This window comes from Bidens hawaiensis, unplaced genomic scaffold (assembly GCF_021521415.1).
Source record: "Bidens hawaiensis isolate Kalapana, Puna unplaced genomic scaffold, B.hawaiensis_p1.1 tig00042501_1, whole genome shotgun sequence".
NCBI lineage: Eukaryota > Viridiplantae > Streptophyta > Magnoliopsida > Asterales > Asteraceae > Bidens > Bidens hawaiensis.
This window is the reverse complement of record NW_027505790.1, coordinates 59,347-77,591: the sequence shown is the minus strand read 5'-3', so window position 1 is coordinate 77,591 and position 18,245 is coordinate 59,347. Positions and strand designations below refer to the sequence as shown.

General features: G+C 35.6%; 1 protein-coding gene and 1 long non-coding RNA gene across 2 annotated transcripts; both read left to right on the top strand.

Moving 5' to 3' along the window:
• Positions 1-558: 558 nt before the first annotated feature.
• Positions 559-4,108, top strand: LOC143615342 (nuclear speckle RNA-binding protein A-like; the record flags this gene model as incomplete). The annotated part of the gene is made up of 6 exons (XM_077088490.1): positions 559-620; positions 1,703-1,806; positions 1,889-2,123; positions 2,388-2,449; positions 3,744-3,825; positions 3,951-4,108. Coding segments are annotated over exons 1-6 (684 nt in total), but the record flags the coding sequence as incomplete, so codon positions are not given.
• A 35-nt stretch (positions 4,109-4,143) lies between these two features.
• LOC143615340 (uncharacterized) lies at positions 4,144-8,477 on the top strand. The gene is made up of 3 exons (XR_013150455.1): positions 4,144-4,362; positions 5,412-5,813; positions 8,444-8,477. It is a non-coding gene; the product is annotated as an uncharacterized LOC143615340 (long non-coding RNA).
• Positions 8,478-18,245: the final 9,768 nt, after the last annotated feature.

Sequence of the window (18,245 nt, the reverse complement as noted above, 5' to 3'; positions counted from 1 at the left end):
GTCGCTCCTTTGTTGCCCCCGTTATATATATACATATATATGCATGCTTGTGTATGAGAGAGAGAGAGAGATGCAGGCCCCACCATCCCCCCATGTCACCCCTTCATTGTGATGTAGCCCCCCCGAAATAGCCCCCCATCGGTGTTTCCTCCCGCGTCGCCTCTTTGTAGCCCATAATGGGTGGTCTAAATATATCTCACCAGAAAAATAAAAACTTTGAAGTTAGTGTTCAAATTTGACGAATAATATCACAATAACTTGCATTTTTTTTTTGGCAAAACAACTGAAATACTATCACGTGACGTATTAATACTCTCTCCGACAACATCCACTAAAAGTAACAATAAACATACCTAACAATAATAATCATCATCATCAAAACGTACCAACAATTCAAACTTTTCCAAAAATAACAAAAAAAAAAAAAGTAACACAACCCACTTTAACAATAACATAACCGAAAACCGAACCGTTTCAAACCGAACCCAAACTAAACAGTAAACACTAAACACATAACTTTCGAGTTTCATAAAAAGCCTCTGAACAATAACCAACCAACCAGAAGCAGCAGTTATCAATGGGGGAACAGTATTGGCGATACGGAGCTTCATCTGACAGAGGTATCCATTATCCATTATCCATCCGTACACCTTCAAATTCATCAATAAACGCGGCATAATTTCATAATTACTGTTTAATTTTTCAATTATCGCCTCTGTAATTAACCTAATTATGCTCCGTTACCGGAATTACGTCTATTGTTAGGGTTTTTGAGTCAGTTTTGTGTATTAGTGAATGATTGCTAATTAGTTAGTGTAAATAGTTATGCAATTGTGTCATTGAGTTGACCTAGGTTTTAATTGATGATGTTTTGGGGATTATTGTTTGTTAAGACAATCTAGGGCTCATATGTGTTATGGAAATTTGAAGTTGTGAAACTGAATTATGTGAAAACCCTAGGAAAGGTATTAACATACATGACTGTTCACGAGTCGAGCCCGATTCGAGCCAGGGTGGTTTCGAGCTCGGGCTCGAAATTAAACGAGGCAACTTAGCTAGGCTCTAGCTCGATTTTGAAGTTAAGATCGAGCCAACGAGTCGAGCCATGACTCGAGCCGAGCCTGGGTCGATTTTGGCTCGGTTACAAAAATGATCCAAATCAGCTCCAGGATGTTTCAAATCAAATTTTTATAGCTAGTTTTATTCGAGCTTTATCGAACGAGCCACGAGCTTTGAGCCTCGAGTTTTTTGAGCAGCTTATAACATATGGTGCATTAATTTATTATTATTATTTTTAAATAATGAAGTCTATTTAATCGATTATATTGTAAAACCGGAGTTATTGTATTCTTAAGGTTTTCGAGTCAATTTTGATTAACAGGATAACAGTCAATGAAGCTTAGTGAAAAGAATTAATCAGTTTTGGACCTAAGTTTCAGTTTATTCGTGAAACACGTAAGATTGATTTTGTTATCAAGTACTTTGTCTCGTGTGTTTGTGTAGAGTATTACAGTCGATGGAGTTTTGGGGATTCTAGTTTGTCGAGCGATCTAGGGTTCATTATTTCATATATTTTTTACTGTTATGGAGATTTGAAGTTGTAAGACGGAATTATGTGAAAACCTTAGGAAACATGCTAAAATATGTTGCATTATGTTTTTATACAAGATTTTGTAAATCAAGTCCATTCTTTCTGTGACAGCAACCTATACTGGTTATACACCATCTGATTCATCGACATTACCATCTCAACAATGGCGGACCTCTCATACTGACCTGAGTAGCTCATCTCTTATACAAAAAGATGTAAGAACTAAGAATTACACATGATTCTTTTTGTTGATATATTAGCTAATGACATGTTTCTTTTGGTTACTTCTATTTAAAGATACTGGGAACGAGCGTTGGTGCTTGCCCCGAGCCTGCTTCTAATGGCTACCCGTCTACTTATGAAGATCCGTATTTAGTTGGAAGAAGAGATATTATACATGGAAGTGGGCCTGGGATTTCCAGCATATTAAATGACAGGCCCGATTCCTTGACGAAGGCTGATGTTGGTTGGGAATTTAATGTTTTATTTGTGGATGCACTCCCGTCTGACTGTTCCCGAAGAGAAGTATCTCGTATCCTTTTTAGATTGTTGTTGATCTTATGTAGTTTTAATAATCATATTTGAGACTTCTTATTGAGAAAAAAAGTGTTTTAGATCAACGGATTGCGTATGCGTGTCCGTTATCTGTCAATTGATTGTCTAGAGAGTGAAAATGAAGTTGCAATTAATTTGAACTTTAATGCTTACAGTTAATATCAGATAAATGATGCGCATGTGTATATATTGTCTAATGAAGTTATTGACTTGGAAGTTGCTCCTTGACACCTGGCAAAAGATCTGTTCCGTCCTTTCCCTGGCTTTAAAGAAATTAGACTTGTACACAAGGAGCCAAGACATGTAAGATTGATAGTTTTATACTTTTATATATATTTGTCTTTACTTTATTCTTATGATTGGTAACAGCGTTTTGTTTATATTATTAGTTTAGTTTTTCCTTTTATACTATAATGCATAAAGATAACCCTTAAAAAGTATTTTTTTCAAAAAGGAAAGCATGCTTGTTGAAGTAAGCCGCATGGGTATAGAATGTCAAAGCCCTTATAATTTTAAAACAAACAGTTAATGGTAGCAGATAAATTAAATTCGAATACATGCATATGGCCCTTGTTAACATGAAAATCCCCTACTAAGAGTAAACAAGGAAAAAGTGAAAAGAAATGTAGACAAAAGAGACATGTTATGAGGCGTATAAGTTTGTGCATGGATTTTTAGGTGATCAAGTGATTTATTGTGTGTAAAGCAATCTTGAAGTTTGCAGGGTTTTGGTCTTCTTATGCTATTTTCTTACATAGTCTCTACTTGTACATAGTCCAATAGTATTGTTTTGACTATTAATCAAATGTCTAAGATACCATTACATAAAGCCCACATAAAGAGGATTTTGTGGCAATTGCAACAAACAAATTGTGAAGAAGTAAAACACAGTTATTTTTTTTTTGATAGTTGCGCTTATAATTAGAAGGTACGTGATAAAAACAAATGCAATTACATTTCACATAATTAAATTGCTAAAAGAATATCTGTATATAAGGTGCATTCTTGTCCTCAAGTTGGAAGTGCATAACATATGCACATATAATTTGTTCCCTAGATATGATATCTGTATTTAAGTTGCAGTTTAAAGTATTATTAGCACATTACTACGATGTATGTTGTTTAAAACCCGAATATTACTATGATGTAAGAGATATTGGTTACAATTCGGTGCAACTGAATGAGAGATTTACTTCAGATGAATGTTGGCACACATGGGTTTTCATTCTTACTCAGTTTAAGAACATCAATTTGGTTTTTCTGGGCTGATCTGTAATTTTGGAACCTAATGTCTTCTTTCCATCTTTGATCATGCCTTTTTTAGCTGAATAAATGATTAGTGCAGAATGCAGCCTTTCCTTTTTGATGTTAGGTTCACAAATTTCAATACATCATGTCTGTTTTGACAGTTTGAAATACTACATGTCCTCTTCGGAAGTTAGAAAATTTTAGGATTTTTTCCAATATTTTATGATTATGGGATTATTGTTAGAAATTAAGAATTGTGTATAAATGCAATCTGCTTTTTAATCCTTAATTAATAATCATGATCAGCTTTGATAGTGTTGGATATTTACGTTATTATCGTCAATTGCAGAGTGCAGATAAACCCATGGTTTTGTGCTTTGTTGAGTTTACAGATGCCAATCGCGCTTTGACTGCTATGGAAGCCCTTCAAGGTTTGGCCAATCTACTAAACTTAAACTTAGAATTTGTTGAATTTTCTTCTTTAAATGTTAATTGTTTTGGTAATTGGTAGCTAATGTTGAGAAGTTAATATTTTAGTGTATGGGATGCTATGCAGGTTACAAGTTTGACAACAAGAAACCTGATTCACCATCCTTGCGAATACACTTTGCTCATTTTCCATTTAAACTGCCGTCTGATGATGATGCTCGTGTTTCATCTCAAGCACCGCCTGATGGTGCTCGTTTTCCATCTCAACCATCACCAAATGGTGCTCGTTATTCATCTCAACTACTGCCCGATAGTGCTGCTTATCATTCTAAACTACCTCATGGCAGTGCTCATATTTCATCTCAAAAACCGCCTAGTAGTTATTATTCTTCATCTCAACTACCACCTGATAGTGCTGTTTTTTCATCTCAACTACCGCCCAATAGTGCTCATGTTCCATCTCAACTATCGGTTAATAGCGCGCATTCTCCATATCGACTACTGTCACATAGGGAGGAGCAAGATGTTGCTGTTTTAAGGTAACTACAACATTATATGCCTTTGCTGGTCATTTTGAAATACCTTGTATTAGTTATAACATCTTATTGTTTTTAAAAAGTTCGGAGTTAAAAATTTTCATTAGTTCATTACCGCGATGCTGTTTTTTTACGGATAAACAATGAAGGTATAGGTAATTGCTATCTATAACTTGAGCATTCTAGGTAGAAGTGGGGGTGTTCAAATTTGGCTATCTTGATTTTCGGATAGTAGATTTCAATATCCAAATTTCGGATACAGATTCGCATATTGAAACAGATACCCAAATTGTAAAAAAAGGAAAAAAGAAAGTCGAAAAAACAGTTTCCAAACACATTTCAAACAGACCCAAACATAATTAGTTTTACAAATTGCATGTGTCAATAAACGGTTACCTGCTGAGATAACGAGAAGATAAGGAAGACAACAAGTGAACTGATAAAATGACAACAAGACATCAGGATCATTGTAGATTTGAGATATCTCTCAAGCCACATATGGTTCAGATTCTTTGACTCTCGTGCATTCACCCAATATCCAGACCATAAACAATCTAAACCCACCGGTTCCTCAATAATGAATAAGAAGCCCACCAAAAAAGCTTCTGCAAGTCGGTTCCAGCTATTCCCCCTTTGTTTTTTATGGCATCTCAATTCTCAATTAGTGAAGTAAAGGTGTGAGAGGCTGACATCGGGAGCGAACAAGAATTAAGGATTTAGGTTTGATTTTGAGGCAAACTTTTAATAAACTAATTAATATTTATTATATTCAGATATCGGAATTATCTGAAATTTTTAAAAAAACACTATTCAAATCTGAATCCAAAAATTTAGATTTTCGAATTTCGAATGTTTCAGGTTCGGAATTTGGATACGGGTTCGGATTTGGATTTTTTTGCACGCCCATAGATAGAGGTAGGGACTAAATTCAGTCTTGTCAGCTAAATTTTGTTTGCATTTATTTAAAAAAAACTATTGTTATTTTCATAACATATATATTTGTTTACTAAAGAATATGTATAATTATTTTCTATATGTTTGTATGCTAAAAGGGAGAAAGCGCTGGTCGTTGAAGATGAGGAACCGGTGGTGAAGAAGAAGTTCAAACGTGAACCCTCCAAAAATAAGGAAAGTGCAGAGGCGAATAAGAATCAAGAGAAAAGGTTTTGTATCAAGTGCAAACAAAATCACTATGGTGAGTGCTATAGCTTCAAAAACTGCTATATATGCGGGCAGCCGGGTCACATAGGCAAGGAATGCACAAGCAAACCTCGTCTCTGCTATGGTTGTGGTGAGGCGGGGCACATACACTCGCTTTGCCCCAATGGTCCGAAGCATGAGAAAAAAGGCAAGGGTAGTGGGGCCTCAGCGAAAAAAGGCCCTCCCAAGAAATAAATGTTGTGCTTTCAAGATGATTGCCAATAGGGAGGCTAGAGTCGCCGATTAGCTTAGAGGTATGTTCTTAGTCAAATCTCTACTTGCTAGTTGTATTGTTCACGTGAATTATTCATTTGTATCTACCAAATTTTGCAAACATTTTGATTTACATGCGAATGGGCTACTAGATGAGGTCTTAAGAGTAGAAATAACTAATAGTATCCTTGTGTTAGTGACATAGTGGATTTGGTGGTTGCATGAGGTCTTAAGAGTATAGATGACTAATAGTATTCTTGTGTTAGTGAAATAGGGATTTGGTGGTTGCATGTTAAAGTTGTGGATGGTGAGATTACTAGGATAGACGGGTTTGATGCGATCCATTTGGGTTGATGAGTTAAGTTGACTCTAGAAATGTTTTGGTTCATGTGGGAACATTGAAAGGCATGGTGACAATTTAGTAATAGTGTTCATCATTAAATTTATATTCTACAGGAAGAGTGAAGAAGAACGTAAACAATACTCACAAGAAGTGCTTGATATAAAGTTAGTTGCTTGTCAAATTCTCAAAAGTACGACTTTTGGCTTCAGGAAGTCTAGATTTTGGGGCACACATTGATGTGCAAAGGTGTGCATAAGTTGTCCGACTTACAAGTAGGCTTGCCTAAACTTGAAGTTGTGTTGAATTGGAATGGGTAACGACCCCATTCATGAATAAAAGCTTCTTGGGGTTAGTTGGATACTATAGAAGATTTATCTAATATATCTTGAAAATAGCTTTTCTGTTGACGAATTGGATAGGGAGGAGTGAAATTATTGTAGACTTGAACACAAGACAAGGTAATGTGTCTCAAAGTTTGAAACAAAGGTTGAGAATATCCGTGTTTTCTTTACCCAAAGGAACCAAGAACGTTATGGTTCATAGTGATGCATTGAAGTTGGAATTTGGTTGTGTGTTAGATGCATCATGGTAAGGTGCCTATGCTTAACCGTGAGAAGCAACACTTCGTCAATGAACTATATATCAGCACTGAGTGTCTACCTTGCAAATTTGGTGACGCTATTTGTTTGTGTTAAATATAGTGATCTAGTATCGTATTGTTAGGGTTTAGTGTTATGTAGCCAACAAGCTCAAAGTTAGGTTTCTCCAGGGTGGGTTTCTGGTTTATCACCTGTATATATTGAGGGTTCGCCCTCTGTTCTAATTACCGTGTACAAATTTAATTTACCATTTACCTTTATATGGTATCAGAGCTAAGTGTCACGGAGCAGTCTCTCGATGCCCTTTGTGGCGCCCGTGGGCTTACCAATTCATCCTGCTTATGATCAGGGTCCACTGGTTTTGTCCTGGCTTAGACTCATCATGCAAGCGGAAACAGCTCGCGGCTTGTTTTCTATTCTTGTCCCAATGTTCCTGTCTTGATTACTTACTCTTGGTTCGGATTCCTGCTTCTCTTTCTTATTTGGATTTGTTCTCTTGTTTCGGATTTCAGTTTCTGCTCTTGACCTGGTTTCCTGTTTTAAGTTTCATACTTGTGTTCCAGTTTGAGATCGCGGTCTTTTTCCAGCTAATTGCTGCTCTGATTCTTTTATAAGTTTCAGATTCCCGTTCTATACTTGTTCAAGATGCAACATGATCATGATGTTATAGTTGAGTAGGTTGTGGTCATGTGCATAACTTTTTTTTATCTATAACCTAACCTGAGTAAAGGTGTTAAATATAGTTATAAGTTAATACTGTTTTGTTAGGATTTAGCTCGACTTAGCTCATGGGCCCAAGTAAGGTTTCTATCACTTAGGGTCTGTTTGGTATGAGGTAATGGAATGGACGAAGGAATGGAATGTGTTATTACCATTCCAATGAAATGTTTGGTTACCACATGGAAATGAAATTAATGATGACTTTGCGTTGTTTAGGTAGGAAAGAAAGAGAAAAATAAAATTAAAATGGTAGTAGTGGCAGTGGTGGTGGGAGGTAGGTGGCGGTCGTGACGTTGGTGGACGGTGATGGTAGTTGGTGGTAGCGGGTGGTGATGGTAGTTGGAGATGGGTGGTGGTGGTGGTTTGGGGGTGGTGGGCAGCGGTGACGGTGGGTAGTGGTTGGCGGGTGGTGGTGGTGAGGGGCTGGGGGCGACGGTTGATGGTGGCAGCGGGCAGGTGGCGGTGGCGGGCGCTTGGCACTGATGGCGATGGTTGGTGGCGATGGTGGCGGTAACGGTGGTGGTGGTTGGTGGCGGCAGCGGTGGTGGTGGGTGGTGGTGGTGGGTGTTGATGGTGGTGGAAGGGTGGTGAAGGTGATGTAGGGTAAAAGAGGGAATGGAATGAAAAAAAAACATGGGGTATGGATGGAATGAAATTGAGGTGTTTTAGAGGGAATGGAATGGACTAGGTAATGAGTCATTCCATTCCTTTGGTCAACCAAACACACTTTTCTCCGTTCCCTCACAATGGACCATTCCATTCCGCCCTCCGTTCCTGCGTACCAAACGCTACCTTATAGTTACAATATTATGATTTATTTCACTATTCACTTTGTATGGAGCATATAATGAACTCATTCTCATTAAATCTGTGAGAATTGGGGTTATCACACAGTTAAAAAACTTTAGAACCGTTAACTGGTTGAGTTTTATAGTTTTATGGGTCTGGTTTATTTGCAAGCATCTAAAGTTTTTAATGTCAAGTTATTGTTTTTGTTCTTAAAAAACAGGAGGATAGAGTTGATGAATTAAGGAAACAACAATGGCTGAGTATTTGGAGTCTCATGTTATTAACATCATTAGGAGAAATATGGTTGCATTTGCATTTCAACTTCTCCATTTTTATTATCATGAGATTCCTTTGTTGTCAGTTGTCACAAAATTCATTTTTTAGCACATCTTGATTGTTTTGTCAAAAGTTTTTTTTTACTTTGTAAGATGTATGTTTAGCATATCTTTTGAAAATTAGTATATGGGCAACAACTCGTGATGTATAAATTACCGTCTTTTATCTTTGTCTTTGTCTTCATCATTATTTTTGTTTCTAAAGTTAATAGTATTATAACTTATGAGGTTGTATTGTATAATATTTAGATTATATTTTACAATATGGTCTTACATGTGGAAAATGTTGGCATGTATAATATAATAACAATGCTTTATATTAAGATAAATGTATAATGTATATTATAAAATGAAAAGTATAATCTTACAATACATGTGGGATAAGGTTGGCATCTATAATATAATAAAGTGTTCTATATATTTGACAAAAATTCTGTCAAATATGAACACTGTATTCAAGTAATACTAATAGTATTAATTAGAATCATGTGTAGTGTGTATGCAGGCCATTTTTATTCTTTTATTGTATATTATATGAGTTTGTTAAGAGTTAGTTTGTATCTGTTCTTTGAGGTTCCATTACATAGTATTGTATTATAAAGAGTACTTACCTCATTAAAAGATTAAATTACTTTAATGAAGTATATTATTAGCAAAACTAAAAATCGAAAAAGTTAACATATAGACGACAGAGTGAACCCGGCATGATTTTTTTAAATGTCAAACTTTAGCCCAAAATCGAAGAACTCATATTTATTAAAATAAAGCCCGAGAGGAATTTGTTCATTCCTCTTCATACTTTCAATTGTACTTAGATTTATAAGTAGCAAATAGTGATCATTTGTTCAGAACGATAGGGATATGGATAGTGATGTAGCTCATCACATCCAAATAGGTTTGTATAGGTGGAGAGCAGCCATGGAGGTAATGTGTTACAGAAAACTCCCTAGTAACATAAAGGGGGAAATTCTATAGCGTTGCAATTCAACAGACTATGTTATATGAAACAGATTGTTGGACCGACACAGACTCGTAAGCTTGAGGCTACAGAGATGAGAATGCTAAGATGGATGTGTGTATAGAATAATGAAAACCCTGTGAGGTGTAATTTATTATTGATCAACTATATATATACAAGGAAACATAATCAAATACAATCTTCTAACTATGGTAGCAATATAATACTCCAACTCTAATAATATATTATATAATATTCTCTAATAGTGTGGGCAAACAAGGCTGGCTCTGAAAGAAATGAGGTTTTCTTGGAAAAGACTCGGGTGACTAGTATGTTGGATAAGATCATAAGATAAGGGAGTAAGAGATTGAGATGGTTTGAGCATGTGAAGATGAGATAGACGATGATGCCAGTTAGAGTCACAGAAGCCATCACTTTGGAGGGGACGAGGAATAGAGGAAGACCCAACTTGACTTGTGATAAGCGGATTAAGTAGGATTTGATAAACTTACACCTATCTGAGGACATGGTTGTGGATAAGACTTTCTAGAAATGCAGGATAAGACTTGTGATGAACGGGTTAAGTAAAAGGTATTTCTAGAAGCTATCTCTGATAAATGTATGATTCGCATACATCTGACCCTCAAAAGACTCTACTTGACTTTTGTAGGATTTTATCAAATGTGGTTGTCGTCGTTCTTTTATGAACAATAAATACATATCTTTTTTACAAACAACGTTATAAATAACTTCTATGAAAAGGAAAAGGCATAAGCCATAAATATTTGGTAAAGTACAAGTTTGATTCCAATTTCTCCTTTCCAAAACAAAAGGCTATAAAAACAAAAAATGTAGTCAAAGTATGAAAAGCATGCAAGATACATCATGAAGCATGCCATATTCTTCTCCTCTTCCTAAAGTATTTCAGTTTACACATGCTTCATTTCACAAATTATAAAATGTTTATACAATTGTTTGAACTTAAAATATATGTTTTTAAATAAGAGAACCTTAACATACCACATGATCCACCCCTTATCTATATATATGGGAAAATCTTATAGAATAGTAACGAACTTTCAAAAGTGTTCCAATTAGGTCACTGATGCATATTTTTTTCAAATCGGACCACTGAATCTTCAAATCAAGTCTCTTCGATTTTTTTGTGGGCCAAGAAAGAAATAAAGGATAAGATGTAGGGGTCGGAATTTGCAATATATGTAGTTGAATTTAAAAAATTTTAAAAAACGTTAATTATATTAAAATTTAAAAATAAAAAATAAAATGCACGTCGTCACTCAGCATCAACTTAAAAAAAAGATAAAAAGACTTCCTATGTGAAACAAAAAAGAAAAATGCTAAAAAAACATGTTAAAACCTTTAATTTAATCAAACATGAAAGTTGAGTGACCTAATTGAAACACTTTTTAAAGTTGAGTGATCCAAATAGAACATTTTTAAAAGTTGGTTACAATTCTATGAAGTTGCCCCCTATATATAAAGATACCAAATGTTTCGTCATTTTGTGGTAAGGCGGTCATGAGTAAAAACTTTACAGACAGCTTAATAACAAATTCTATCGATTCAATGGTCACTTCACTAATGTATGTTCACACTCACATACATATCATCATCGACCTTTTTTGTGTTTCTGTTTGACCCATCGGTAATCTGTCATACTCGGTGATAATTTTTCATCGGTAGAAGTCTGTTTTCTAGTAGTGTATGAACATGATAGTCACAAATAAACAATAAGATAACAAAAACATCAAACAGTGAAATGAGCTAAATACAAATCAATAAAAAAGATTGAAATTGTTTAGATTCATTCATCCATTGTTGATTGAATCATGTACAGAAACAAAATTACAACTTGTGTGTATAACATACAAAATGTCCATAAATTCATCCTACCTAAACACCAAATATTCATAAATTTTTCCACCCTAAACACTTCTTGTGTTTTACGGTTTTACCTGATCCCATTAGTTAACTGAATAACATCAACTACAAGTCTAAAACACACATGAATGAAACTCACAAGATCGAAGTCCCGGCATGATTATGATGCAAAAGATTATGAGCCATCGTATCCCTAGCCTTCACCGCAACTTCAGACCTCAAACCATTTTCGACAACCACCGTCTCATCATCAACAACCCCAACAACCAAACTAGGATCGATCTCCTCCCTCAACTCACAAATATTATGCAAAACGCAACACGCCCCCACAACAACCGGCAAGTCTTGAAGCTTCATTTCGGTTCGTTTCTGCAAACAAGACCACCTCCCTTTCAACCTCCCAAATGCATCTTTACTAACCTTCAAAACCTCATTAATCTTCTCATTAAAAGCATGTTGTGTCCATGTTAAATGTGGTTGGGTATAAGGCACCAATACCCAATCCATTAACGGGTACCCGCACCCGCCAACGATCCACACACCTTTTAACAACCCACCATCCGCCCTTTGATAAAGTGCGGATTTTTCCAACACTTGGTCATCCGGCATTGACCCGGGCCACCCGATACACACGTCTGTAAACACCCCGTTCGGGTCAACCACGCCTTGGACGGTTACCGAATAACAAGTCTTTTGCTTTCTATCCGTTTCACGTTTGTTGAAATAAGCGGATACGTTAACTTTCGGGGCAATGATTGGTATATGTGTTGTGTGCATTGATCCGATAATATTCGGTATACCAGATACCGACTCGAATTCTGCGCTGATTGCTTTCGCTGACTCGGGGTTCGGCCATTGGAGATATTTAGGCATTAACACATCTTTTATCGCGGAACTGACTTCGAGAACGAGTTTGTGACATGTGGAGATTCCTAAACCGAATTTTTTCGACACAAGGCGTAAAGATTCACCGGTGGCTAATCTGTAAATACAAACAGCTACCCTTTGTTTTACAGGGACTGCATCTCTTAACATTGTGTTCTCTTTAGCGACCGAAGCGGTTAGCTCGTTGCAAATCATGTCGAACGTTTGTTTCCCCATTTGAAAGGCTTTTCGGAACTCGTCGTCTGGACAGTCTGCACTGTTGTACCGATCCCACCAGTCCGTCGATCGGTCCTTGACCCATAACCTTCGTTGCGGTCCATCTGGGCCTTTTTCCGCGGTTTCTCCGCCGCTGCTGGTCGCAACGTTCAAATCGTAGCCTAAATCAACCGCCTTTCTCTTCCGCTGTTGCATCGGCTTGTTGTTCGTGTCGTCCATTGTGTTCGGGTTGTTAAAGGTTTCGGCTTTCATTCCATAGAGCTATGTAATTGACAATTTGTTAAAAGATTTTGAAAAGTTAAAGAATGCAGTTCAAGTGTTCGACGAAATGCCTGAGAGAGCATGGCGGATGGAAAAATGATGGGTATTGTTGATTGACAAGTAGCATACGTTAATTAGGAAAAAAACAAAGATATAATAATAAGTTAAAGAATGCAGATCAAGTGTTCGACGAAATGCCTGAAAGAGATGTGAACACAATAACAAATACGGCGGCCGGAAAAATGATGGGTATTGTTGATTTGACCAGGAGCAAACGTTAATTAGGTAAAGAAAGCAAAACCCATACAATGAATCTGTTATCTGTTAAATATATAAAGAACTTAAAAGAGTGCAGTTCAAGTGTTTGACGAAATGTCTGAAAGAGATGTGAACGCAGCAAGAAAGACGGCGGGTTGATTGACCAGTAGCATACGTTGAATCTTGCTATCTTTCAATCAACCCAGTTCAGTAATGAATAATTTGTTAAAAGAAATTGGAGAAATTAAAGGATGCAGACGAGGTGTTCGACGAAATGTGTGAAAGAGATGTGAACGGAACAAGAAAGATGGCGGATGGAAAAATGATGGGTATTGTTTTGTTGATTGAACAATAAGGCAATGAGATGGGTTAATTTGGGAAAGAAACAAAAGGCATGTATATGATGTGGAAATGATAATAATATAAAAAGGTGAGATTGAAGAGACAAAGGGGTGTGAATGCGGTGTTGTGAAGTCGTTTTTAAAGAGAAGGAAAGTTCGAGGAAAGAGGATGAATGTGTGTTTGTTGCGTGGGGCGGTGGAGATGAAAGGTGGCTGGTTGTCTGTTTTGGGTTGGTGTTTTTAGTATTGTTTTGTTTTATTATAGGTTTTTTAATAATGGTTTTACATTTGAAACATGTTGAATAAGAAGGTTGGAGAGACTATGTTAGCAAATAGATTAAGGTATTTATAATCTTCAAAAGTTTTTAAATCTTACAAAGTAAAAAAAGTTAATAAGAATATAAAGGGATGTTTGTTAGCCTCTTAATAGCCATTAAAATGCTACCTTTTAATGGTTCATAGTCTTTTAATGATTAAGAGGTAACTTTAAGTCTGAATTGTTAAGAGACTACCTCTTAATGGTCACCTTTTAACCATTCAGATTTAAGGCTATCTCTTAACTATTAAAAGTTAATGAACTATTAATATGTTGTTTGTTTTTTCAGAAGTAAAATGTCTGTAGTCTGCGAACCACATCTGCAGACATCTGGTGGCGGACGGTGGGTGGTGGTGGCGAACGGTGTTGGTGGCGAACAGCGGACGATGTGGTGGCGGATGGTGGTGGTGGCGAACAGTGGGTGGGTGGTGAATGGTGATGGATAGTGGTGGTGGTGGACAGTGGATATTGGTAGGGTGTGATGTTTTAACCCTCTGCAGACCTTAGAAGATCTCAAAAGTAGATGGGCCAAGTCTACACCAAGAAGAGCTTGCGCTGATGTTTTTAGTGAAATGTTTTCGAGAAAACAAACAGTCTGCAGATGTCAATGTCTGCGCGTGGTCTGCGCGGCACAAATAAAAGAGCCTGCCGATATGTATAGAAAAAGCGTAGTTCGAGTAGCATCTACTAATATCAACCAAAGTATTGTTAAAATACTTTGCGAGAGGGTTTTATCGAAAACGTGAGAAAACATCGAGAAAACAACAAATATTTTGGTTTTAACCCTACGATGGCATTCCTATGAAAAAGACTAATTATCTGATTACAAAAAGAACACAAAACTCGAAAGTCTATTTGGTAACGCAGACCTTGTTCAGAAAAACAAATAACACCTAAGAGATGATCTCTTAATGACTATTAAGAGGCTACCAGACAACACCTAAGATATTTTATTGGAAAAATTCCCAGAATACATATTTTCATAATACTTCTTTGAGTTTTACATATTTTTTGCAAAACATTTCAGAAATATATACCATAAACTACTTGTTCCTATTAGTTTACCCCAATCTACTCGCCTCTATTACTTTTCTCCCAATTTACTCGTCCCTAACAATTTACCCCCAAATCTACTCGTCGCTTTTACCTTTCCCCTCAATCTACTCGTCCTTTGTACATTACCCTTCTAGCTTACTCGTCCCTACTAACTAAATAAAAAATATAATTTCATTGTTTAAATAACATATAAAAATTAATTTGTATTTTAACAATTCAAATTTATAATAATTAGGTTTACTTTATATTTTAATAACTTAGTTTTAAATATTTTATTTTCACATATTCTTAAATATTCTTATTTTAGAACCATATAAATGAGAATATTATAAACAAAAGGTTTTTAAAACTTAGTTTAAAATTGTTATTATATAGTTTATATATAGTTTATAATTTGACCCAAGTCGGGTCAAATTACAAACTGCTTAATTTTTGTTAGTTGGAAGTTTAAACATCCGAATTGAAGTCCCGTTTCATCGTTTGGATCACAGCTTTAATGTAATTTTTACCTCAATCGATTCGTATTCTCATTCATAACAAAAGTCATAAAACATCATTTTGACATTTAGCAAAAACTTAATGACGTTAAGCTTTTTTTAACGGGGCTTCAATGAAAACAATTAGTGTGAAAGTTGAGACCGGTGACAGTTATTTTTCGAGTTAGAATTACTATCGTCCAACTGCAAAAATGTGGGATTATTAACACCCAATTTGCCATATTTATGATTATTATTTTGTTTCCATGTTTTTGATTGTTTAAAGTTTAAACTCTTTAAAAGTTCCTCCTGGTTTTTCAACCTATATATGCATGTTTGTAGCGTTATACATTTATTTATTAAGCAACCATTCTTAAAAAAAACAAAAACAAAAAAAACAAAAAAAAAACAAACTAATGTACAAAAGGTTTGATTTACAAAATGACATTTGGTATTGGGCCAAGGAGTAAGTAAAGTTAATCAGATGGGCTGGTAAGAGTCATACATGATTTGTGGATCAAGAATGCATCAAACAAGTATTTTTTTCCCGCGTTGCGGCGGAGCAGGTTAAATGCATTACATGTTCAAAAACTATTGTGTGTTACGGTGGTACGCATCTGAAAATTGATCGGACTCAGTTCGATTTGTTATCTAAAATTATTATGGCAAAAATTTCATTACCAAAGTCGATGGACCAAAAGGTAAAGATTTATATTAAAATGGTTGAAGTTCTATTACCGAAGTTGAGAGATAAAAAGTATATATGTAAAACTTTTATGATAGAAATCTAATAAACCAAAGTTTGTGATTAAGGTAGAGGAGTTGAAAATCATATATATTAAACTTGCATGACAAAAGTTTAATGAACTAAATTTAATTAATTAAAGTTGAGGGACAAAAAATATATTCATTAAATTGTGTGACAAACTTAAATGAACTAAAGTTGACAAATCTTAGTACATGTAGAAAATTGTAGTGTATAAGTTAAGCATATTTGATGAATAGTGATAAATGTTAGAGGAGGACATTTTGGTTTTTAATATTTATATAATGAATTGTTTTTATTTTACGAGTTAGTGACGAAACTTGAACACATAAATAATTTGAACATTTAAATAGGGGAGCCTGAAATTTGGAGTATCACTCCAAATTTCTCAAGTATCTCAAGTTTCTCAAGTATCACTCCTCCCATATCTTATACAAACTACAACATTTCACATATGAAACACCTCTTGTTCACAAGCTTCTTCATACTCGCCATAGCGACGGCTGCTGCCAAAGACCTTACTGGCTCGCTATGCGGCACATGCGTCCCCATTTGCGAGTCTCCTCCATCCACCCCCACCACCACCACCGTGCCACCACCACCTCCATTCAAAATACCACCACCATTTGGTCCATTTCCAATTCCTCCGCCGGCCACCGTGTCAAAGCCACCACCGTCTCCAACTCCAGCCCACCACGATCCACCTTCACGGCGGTTTTACTACTTTGATTTACCGGAAGGTGTACCTCCGCCTGTCATGGCAAAGTCATCTCCACCACCAGCTTATATCACATTGGGCGGAGGCGGACCACCGTCACCTAGACTTGTGTATTTCCCTTCGACGCCCGCGGCTGGTGGTGGATTTGGTGGTGGTTCCACAGGACAAAATAATTATCCGTATCCGTATCCGTATTACATGTATGATTCAAAGGCTGGTTCTTGTTATGTAGGGGTTTTGTGGGTTGTAACGTTATTTGTATGTGTTACATGTTACTTAGTTTAAGACTAAGGAGTGTTATGTTTTGGAAATTTGGAGGAAAAAAAGTATGATTTTTTTTTTATATGAGAAATCATTTGTAATTTGCTCTAAGTTATTGGTATAGTGTTATAGTGTGAGTAAGAGTGATAGAATAAATATTTGTTATATAGTAATATTTTTTACTTTTATATAAATAATTCAGTTGAATATAAGTTGATTTCTTAGTTTTATAATAAGTCTATTTAATTTGACTTGACTAACTCGCTTGTTGATATATTGGTAGTTGGGATTGGGATTGGGATTGCAATATTTGAGATTGATGTTAACTTGTTATTTGAGGTTTTTATAGATGTAAAATTTAAAATCATCAAAACTGAGTAAAGCAAGTCCACCTTTCGGGGTAAGTTGACTTGAGTTGGAGACGAGCCGAATACAAGCTTGAAATTGGCTCGTGTTATTACTAGCTCGAGCTCTAGTTGTTACCAGCTTGTTACGGACTTCCTAGTCATACAAATTTAACATAAACTCAACAATTGAGGAATGTAAAAAGTTTTAGTGTAATGCATATGATTAGTACCATGTTCCATCATCAACGTTTGGTAAACACATTGACAACTTTAATGATCTTATGACTTAAAGTAATAAAATACATGGAAAATCTTGATTTATCAATAATAATACATACAAGTCGCACAGTCTTGTTCTTAGCAGGGCCGTCTTATGCCTTTTGAGGACCCAAATAAAATAATAATAATAATTATTATTATTATGACCCTTTAAAATATATATATATATATATATATATATATATTTCAGTCATATGATTCATTGATTCCTATGCCATTCGTGTATGCACATAATTAACCATAAACCCCATCCCACTAATCTCAAAGTCTAAATTACCTGCATATAATATATGTTTGGATTTCGCAGCCTTAATGTAATGGAGGCCTAAAGCCCTAGCTTTATTTCGCTCTCTTGAGTCAGCTATTGTTCATTCTTAACGGCTATTATGGTGTTTATACTCACAACTATTAGTCACATTTGGAGCTTTGCTTTCCTAATTTCCTTAATTTTTAGAAGATTTTGAAAACTAAACTTTATAGATCGATGTTACCACAAATACAATTAAAAACATGCTTAAAAAAACAAAAAAAATAATAATAAAAATAAAGAGGACACATATGAAAAAACAAAAACTTGAGGGACTGTATATGCCAACACTCCAAACTTAATAACCAACTACACACACACACACTTCACACAGATCCAG